At 54.0% G+C, this 8590-nt stretch overlaps 1 protein-coding gene across 1 annotated transcript in view; it reads left to right on the forward strand.

Moving 5' to 3' along the window:
• Positions 1-1611: 1611 nt before the first annotated feature.
• Positions 1612-8590, forward strand: part of ZNF500 (zinc finger protein 500) — a 13445-nt gene continuing 6466 nt past the window's right edge. The window contains exons 1-4 of the mRNA XM_025371455.1: positions 1612-1781; positions 2733-3231; positions 5725-5908; positions 6144-6208. Coding sequence (XP_025227240.1) covers positions 2818-3231; positions 5725-5908; positions 6144-6208 — 663 coding nt within the window. The 5' untranslated portion in view covers positions 1612-1781; positions 2733-2817. The remainder of the gene's footprint in view (positions 1782-2732; positions 3232-5724; positions 5909-6143; positions 6209-8590) is intronic.

Genomic DNA, 8590 nt, shown 5'->3' on the forward strand with positions numbered 1-8590 from the left:
CAGGCGATCCGCCCGCCTCAGCCTCCTAAAGTGCTGGGATTACAGGCGTGAGTCACCACGCCCAGCCTATTTATTTATTGTATTTTTTGAGACAGAGTCTCCCTCTGTTGCCCAGGATAGATGCAGTGGCACGATCTCGGCTCATTGCAACCTCCGCTTCCCGGGTTCAAGCGATTCTCCTGCCTCAGCCTTATGAGTAGCTGGGATGACGGGGGCCTAGCACCACACAGGCTAATTTTTTGTAGAATCGGGGTTTCACCACGTTGGTCAGGTGCAGTGGCTCATACATGTGATCCCAGCAGTTTGGGAGGCCAAGGCAGGCGGATCACTTGAGCTCAGGAGTTCGAGACCAGCCTGACCAACACGGCAAAACCCCTTGTCTACAAAAAATGCAAAAATTAGCCAGGTGGGCCGGACACGGAGGCTCATGCCTGTAATCCCAGCACTTTGGGAGGCCAAGGCAGGTGGATCACCTGAGGTCAGGAGTTCAAGACCAGCCTGGCCAATATGGTGAAACCCTGTCTCTACTAAAAATACAAAAATTAGCTGGGCATGGTAGCAGGTGTCCGTAATCCCAGCTACTTGGGAGACTGAGGCAGGAGAATCGCTTGAACCTGGGAAGTGGAGGTTGCAGTGAGCCGAGACAGTGCCATTGTACTCCAGCCTGGGCAACAAGAGCAAAACTCTGTCTCAAGAAAAAAGGAAAGGAAGAAAGAGACAGAGGGAAGGAAGGAAGGAAGGGAGGGAGGGAGGGAGGAGAAAGAAGGAAAGAAAGGAAGGAAGGAAAGAAGGAAGGAAGGAAGGAAGGGAAAGGAAGGAAGGAAGGCCGGCCAGGCGCGGTGGCTCACGCCTGTAATCCCAGCACTTTGGGAGGCTGAGGCGGGTGGATCATGAGGTCAGGAGTTTGAGCGAGACCAGCCTAACCAATATGATGAAACCCCATCTCTACTAAAAATACAAAAATTAGCCGAGTGTGGTGGTGTGCGCCTGTAATCCTAGCTACTCAGGAGGCTGAGGCAGGAGAATTGCTTGGAGCCGGGAGACGGAGGTTGCAGTGAGCTGAGGTCACCCCATTGCATTCCAGCCTGGGCAACAGAGCAAGAGCGAGACTCCGTCTCAAAAAAAAAAAAAAAGAAAAGAAAAGAAAAGAAGGAAGGAAGGAAAATGAAAGAAGCAAAGAAAGAAAGATCGCTTCTTCTGAATTTGAGCCTCAGTGCTTAGCAGCCTGGGCTGAGACACAGGCTCGCCTCTACAAGGCAGATTGCCTCAAGCGAACCTCCTGCCTTGGCCTCCCAGAGTGCTGGGATTACATGCGTGAGCCACCGTGCCCGGACGACTTCGCTGACTTTAAAGATGGAGGAGGCGGCCTTTACTGTGAACTTTTTCAGGCCAGAGGACAGCGGGTGTGGAAAAGTGACTGAGAGAGTGGCCCAGAAGCTGCAGAGTCGCCGCACGCTCTCGCGGTCACCGAGGTGCTGGACTACGTTTCCCACAATGCGTTCCTTTGAGGACCACATTAACCACAGTGCACGTCGCGGACCCGCCCAGTCGGCTTTGTTGCCACGCCCCAACAGCCGGCTCAGGCAATGGTGCCAAGGCTACGTTACCCACAATGCCGCCCGTGGGCCCGCCCACACGGCCTGGTTTCCACGCCTGGTTTGGGGTCTCCGGCCCCGGCTCTGGGGTCCCGGGCTGCAAAGCCTGAGGCCGGCAGTCCCACTCCCGGCGAGGCCCGTCGCTCCGGTCCTGCCCCGAACTGCCCACGGCCCGCAGGGCTTCCAGTGAGTGCGGGGGGCGCGAAGACGCGGGTCCGGGCCGAAGCTTCGATTTCGCGGCCCGCGCCAGCGCCGGGGTCTGTGCCGCGGACTCGGGCATTGCTCACCCTCCACCTGAGGGGTGAGACGGCAAAGCAGTGCGGCCTGGGGGTCCCAGCTCTCCCAGGACCCTGGAATTGGGGGGCCGTTGCGACCACCCACTCGGGGGTGCCTGACAGGGCCGCGTAGGGGCTTCAGGGTTCGCCAGACCTGGACACCGGGGATCAAGTTGAGGCAGAGTCTGCACCTTCCTCGGCAGAAGGGCCCTACTTTTCATCAGATTTCCAAAGGAACCCTTTCCATATAGGACCCACTGTAATCATGGAAAATAACTATTCTGGAGCTCTGACCGCAAACATCCCTTTTAGGTTGTTTTTGTTTTGAGTGTCTCTCTGTTTCCCAGGCTGGAGTGTAGTGGCGCGATCTCAGCTCACTGCAGCCTCCCGCCTCCCGGGTTCAAGCGATTCTCCTGTCTCAGCCTACCGAGTTGCTGGGATTACAGATGTGCTACCACCACGTCGGGCTAATTTTTGTATTTTTTGTAGAGATGGGATTCCACCATGTTGACCAGGCTGGTCTCAAACTCCTGAACTCACATGATCTGTCCGCCTCAGCCTCCCAAAGTGCTGGGATTACAGGTGGGAGCCACTGCGCCCAGCCATCCCTTTTAGTTCTATCAGCAACCTGTGTGTGTAGGTCCTGTTATCATCTCTTTGCCCAGTGAGGAAGCAAAGCCCAGAGCCCTTCAGTGAATTATCCGGGAATTCATAGCAAAGATGGCATTCATGTACTTCCTTTTCCTTTTTCTTTTCCATCGTGGGGTGAGTTGGCCTTGGAACCAGGGCATTGGCTTCCCAGTACAAAGGGCTTATTCAGCCCCAGGGCTGCCCTTTTGATGGTTTTATCATCTCTCCACAGAGCCCTGAAAAAAACGCTCTTCCTGTGTCCGGCCAGACCGGGTTCGACTCTAAGGCCTGAAAAGGAACAAGGCCCACCGGAAGCAATGGCCACCGTTCCTGACCTCCAGCCCCTGCCAGCCTTGGAGCAGGACCTGGAACAGGATGAGATCCTGATTGTGAAGGTGGAGGAGGACTTCCGCTTGGAAGAGGAGCCCTCCGTGGAGTCGGAGGACCCCAGCCCTGAGACTTTCCGCCAGCTCTTCCGGCTCTTCTGCTACCAGGAGGTGGCTGGGCCCCGGGAGGCCCTGAGCCGCCTCTGGGAGCTGTGCTGCCGCTGGCTGCGGCCGGAGCTGCGCACTAAGGAGCAGATCCTGGAGCTGCTGGTGCTGGAGCAGTTCCTGACTGTGCTGCCAGGGGAGATCCAGGCTCGAGTGCGTGAGCAGCAGCCGGAGAGCGGTGAGGAGGCCGTGGTCCTCGTGGAAGGGCTGCAGCGGGAGCCCAGGAAACACAGGCAGCGGGTGAGGTGGGGGGCATTTTGACCCTCAGGTGAGGAAATGGGGCCCTGCTGCTGGGGTCTGCAGCTGGAGATTCCTTGCTCATTGGGTGACTAAGTGTAGCTGCCTGGCCCCTGAACCCTTTTGAAGAAGGCAACTGCAAAAGGTTTCTCAGCCTTGCCCAATGGACGTCCACCCTTTGATTAACCTCATCCTACCCCGATAGCCCTTTATTAGCTAGTGCAGATGGTTTGTGAACACTGTCCTAGGATAGGCCAAACAGGTGTTTCTTTTTCTTTTCTTTTTTTTTTTTTTTTTTGAGACAGGGTCTCGCTCTGTTTCCCAGGCTATAGTGGCGTGATCACGGCTTATTGCAGCCTCTCCCTCCAGGCTTCAAGGGATTCTCCCACCTCAGCCTATTGAGTAGTTGGGACTACAGGCATGCACCACTACACCTGGCTAATTTTGTGTATTTTTTGTAGAGACAGGATTTTGCCATGTTGCCCAGACTGGTCTTGAACTCCTAGCCTCAAGTGATCCTCCCACCTCAGCCTCCCAAAGTGCTGGGATTACAGGCATGAGCCACTACGCCAGCCCCAAACACAGGTTTTGGTGGGAGAGAGATCCAGCACCTTCCGAGGCAGGGAGTTGAAAAGACCCCCAAAGTGGGAGAATACTGGGAAGAAAGACCAGGGGCATGGGGGGCACTTTGGTTAGAGCCCCCAGAGGTTCTAGAACTATGCCATGCAAAACAGTAGCTGCCAGCCACATGTAGCTTTTTAAATTATAGCTATGCACATTTATTTTTATCTTTGTGAGACAGAGTCTCTCTCTGTCGCCCAGGCTGGAGTGATTCTCATGCCTCAGCCTCCCAAGTAGCTGGCATTACAGGCGTGTGCCACCACACCAGGCTGATTTTTGTATTTTTATTAGAGACAGGGTTTCGTTATGTTGGCCAGGCTGGTCTCGAACTCCTGGCCTCAAGTGATCTGCCTGTCTTGGCCTCCCAAAGTACTGGGATTACAGGCATGAGCCACTGCGCCCAGCCACTTTGTAGAATGTTAAATTAGTTCCTCAGTCACACTGGCCACCTCTCAAGGGCTCAGTTGTCACACATGGCCAGTGGCTACTGTACTGGACAGCACAGACAGGACCCTTCTGACACCCTGAAATCTCTGTAGACAGTGTCTCTCCACCTCCTTCCAGCCCCATTTGAAGAAGCAGGGGAAGCCTCTTACTCATTCCTCCTGCTTCAGTTTCAGTCATTGAACTCCTGGAGATTAAAAAGGAGAAGTCCTGCCATCTCCTGTTTCAGTTCATTTTTCAGGGCCTTGTGTGGATGGCGCACATGGGCAGTGCTGACCAACTGCCTCTCTTCCTGTGGCAGTGCTGCTGGCTGCACACTGCTGGCCTTTTGCAGCCAACAGAGGAGACACATCCCCTAATGCTTGACCACAGCGTGAGCTGACCGAAGTCAGAAAATCCTGCCATCGTGGTGGCCAAGAAATTGGGATTTCTTCCCAGTTGGCCAGCCTCTTTCCCGGCCACTACAGCTTCAGTGTTTGGGGTTCCCAGCATGGCTTCCTTCTGTCACTGCACCGGCACCTCTGCACACATGCCTCATGGCCATGACTGAGCTGAGAGGGGTGGGCTCTGCTCCCCAAGAGGACTACCCTCCCTTAGAGGTGTGGAATGGTGGACAAGAGGATCCCAGAGATGGGTCCCTGATGCTGGGTTTGCAGTTGCCTAGGGATGTTTCTTATCCAAGTGCTATTTTAGAGCTCAATTCTAAGACTCAATTTCATTCAAATCACCTTTCCTGGAATTAGGAAATAGATAATCTCAGAGCACCTGTTGATAATTTCTTCTTTTTTTTTTTTTCCTCCTGAGACAGAGTCTTGCTCTGTTACCCAGGCTGGAGTGCAGTGGCATGATCTTGGCTCACTGCAACCTCTACCTCCCGGGTTCGAGCGATTCTCCTGCCTCAGCCTCCCAAGTACCTGAGATTACAGGCGCGCTGCCCCCATGCCCGGCTAATTTTTGTATTTTTAGCAGAGATGGAGTTTTACCATATTGGTCAGGCTGGTCTCGAACTCCTGGCCTCAAGTGATCCACCCGCCTCGGCCTCCCAAAGTGCTGGAATTACAGGTGTGAGCCATTGCGGCTGGCCAGATCATTTCAAAAAATCTAGCAAATGCAGTTATGTGAACTTCTGAAATGAGGCCAGGGCTGACTCAGGGCTCTTCTGGCCCAGGGTCTATCAGGAGGACCAAGGAATGGAGGGTAAGAATGTGATGGGGACATGATTGTGGTAACAGGGAGAGACCATGGAGTAGAGCAGGCTGGGAGCTGGCTGCAGGGAGCACTGCCACATGGCTGGGCAGAGGGAGGGAGGCTGCAGACAGCCTGGGGGTGGGCAGCCGGCTGGGGTGCCTGAGGTGAGGGGTGTGGGGCCCTGCGGGGATTTTCCTTCTGGCCTTCTGGGAGCTGGTGGGCAAGATCTCTGTCTGTGTGCAGGGCTCAGAGCTGCTTTCTGATGATGAGGTGCCCCTCGGAATGGGGGGACAGTCCTTGAAACGCCAGGCAGAGGCTCAGCCAGAGGATCTGTCCCTGGAGGAAGAGGCTCGATGCTCCAGCCAGCAGCCCCCAGCCCAGCTGAGCCACAGGCCACAGGGGAGCCCACTGTTGTGGCCAGAGAGGGGTGAGTAGCACCCCTTTGGAGGAAGGAGAAGTGGTGCAGGGGAGGGTGTGAAGGCGAATGGAGTGTGGTGTGTGGCCAGGGCAGAGGCCTGCCTGGATGTGGGGTGCACAGACTCTCCAACAAGGAGTGGATCTTGGGTGGGCGGCCACTGGGCTGTGGGGGCCTTGGTGTGCAGGGGCAGCAGGGGCGGTGCTAGGTGAGCTGTGTGACTGGTGATGACTCCGCTCCTTCCCAGGCCCTCCGGCCCCCCGGCATCAGGAGATAGCGTCGGCCTCACCCTTCCTTTCGGCCTGGTCTCAGGTGAGTGATCCGCTGGTCTGGTCCCAGGTGAGTGATCTACCACAAAGCTCCTTCTTGTCTCTGTGGATTTGCCTGTTCTGGAAAGGGTTTGCTTGTTTTTAATCATGCTTCGGGATCAGTCTGGTGCTACATCTGGGAACCCCTGGCTCAGAGGCATCCTGAAGACCCCTGTCTGCCGCATCGGGGTCCCAGGGCTGGCTGGCCGTGGAGCCAGGGGATACTCCTGGTCTGCAGCACCCTAGGGTCTGACCGGATCTCCTGGGTGTCACACTTCCTTGTTAAGGGGACGCCTCTCCTGGGGGCCGAGGTTTTGGATGTCAGAGGAGCTCTTCCCTGGAGTTTCCTCCCTTTGCTCCAATGCTGGAGTCACTTCCCCTGGCCTCCTGGGAAGTCTTTTCTTCTCTCCAGAGGCCATTTAAGAACTCGGCTGTGCCTGGAAGATTCTGTGGTCCAACAGTGAGACAGTGGTGACTTGTACCCCGCTGGGCACAGGAATCTGTTGGGACTCCTCGGGGAGACACAGGTTCCTCGACACCCCTGGACTGGAATGGGAGTCTCCTCTGTTTGCTTGCTTGTTTCTGTTTTTGTTTTTTCTTTTTTTGAGCCAAAGTCTGACTCTTTGTTCACACTGGAGTGCAGTAGTATGATCATGGCTCACTGCAGGGCTCAAGGGATCCTCCTGCCTCAGCCTCCTTAGTTAGCTGGGACTACAGGCATGCACCACCAAACCCAGCTAGTTGGGTTTTTTATTTTTTATAGGGACACAGTTTCGCTATGTTGCCCATGCTGGTCTTGAACTCCTGGTCTCAAGTGATCCTCTTGCCTCAGCCTCCCAAAGCAGTGGGATTACAGGCATAAGCCACTGTGCCTGGCCTGTTTGATTTTTATTTTTATTTATTTATGGTTTATATATATACATGTGCGTGTATATATATATTTTTTGTTTTGTTTTGTTTTTGTTTTTTTGAGATGGAGTTTTGCTCTTGTTGCCCAGGCTGGAATGCAATGGTGCGATCTCGGCTTACTGCAACCTCTGGCTCCCAAGTTCAAGTGATTCTCCTGCCTCAGCCTCCCGACTAGCTGAGATTACAGGCACCTACCACCGTGTCTGGCTAATTTTTTTTGTATTTTTTACTAGAGATGGGGTTTTACCTTGTCGGCCAGGCTGGTCTCGAACTCCTGACCTCAGATGATCCACCTGCTTTGGCCTCCCAACGTGCTGGGATTATAGGCCTGAGCCACCGCACCTGGCCTTATATATATTTTTTGAGACAGCATCTCGCTGTGTCGCCCAGGCTGGAGTGCAGTGACGCGATGTCGGCTCACTGCAAGCCCTGCCTCCTGGATTCAAGCTATTCTCCTGTCTCAGCCTTCTGAGTAGCTAGGATTATAGGCATACGCCACCACGCCTGGCTAATTTTTTTTTTTTTTTTTTTTGAGATGGAGTCTCGCTCTGTTGCCCAGGCTGGAGTGCAGTGGCATGATCTCAGCTCACTGCAACCTCTGCCTCCCGGGTTCAAGCTATTCTCCTGTCTCACCCTTCTGATTAGCTGGGATTATAGGCATGCACCAGCACGCCTGGCTATTTTTTTTTTTTTTTTTTTGAAATGGAGTCTTGCTGTATCGCCCAGGCTGGAGTGCAGTGGCATGATCTTGGCTCACTGCAAGCTCCGCCTCCCGGGTTGACGTTATTCTCCTGCCTCAGCCTCCCAAGTAGCTGGGACAACAGGCGCCCGCCACCACACCCGACTAATTTTTTGTATTTTTTAGTAGAGACAGGGTTTCACTGTGTTAGCCAGGATGGTCTCGATCTCCTGACCTCATGATCCGCCCGCCTCGGCCTCCCAGAGTGCTGAGATTGCATGTGTGAATCACTGTGCCCGGCCTAATTTTGTATTTTTAGTAGAGATGGGGTTTCTCTATGTTGGTCAGGCTGGTCTCCAACTCCTGACCTCAGGTGATCCTCCCGCAACTTTTTGTGTTATTAGTAGAGATGGGGTTTCACCATGTTGGCCAGGCTGACTTCAGGTGATCTGCCCACCTCGCCCTCCCAAAGTGCTGGGATGACAGGCGTGAGCCACTGTGCCCAGCCATGCTGAAGCCTTTTGTAATGAAGCCTTTTGTAATGGCCTCCTAAAGTGCTGGGATTACAGGCGTGAGCCACCGCGCCTGGCCTAAGAACATGTTCTTTAGACCTCCCTGCAAAGACCCCTAGACTCATTACCAGAGTCTCTCCCTGTTTTTCCCTCAGCCTCTGGCAACCACAAAGCTCCTTCTTGTCTCTGTGGATTTGCCTGTTCTGGAAAGGGTTTGCTTGTTTTTTTTTTTTTTTTTTTTTTTTTTTTTTTTTTTTTTTTTTTTTTTTGAGACTCCGTCTCAAAA

The sequence above is a fragment of the Theropithecus gelada genome, chromosome 20, assembly GCF_003255815.1.
Source record: "Theropithecus gelada isolate Dixy chromosome 20, Tgel_1.0, whole genome shotgun sequence".
Classification (NCBI taxonomy): Eukaryota; Metazoa; Chordata; class Mammalia; order Primates; family Cercopithecidae; genus Theropithecus; species Theropithecus gelada.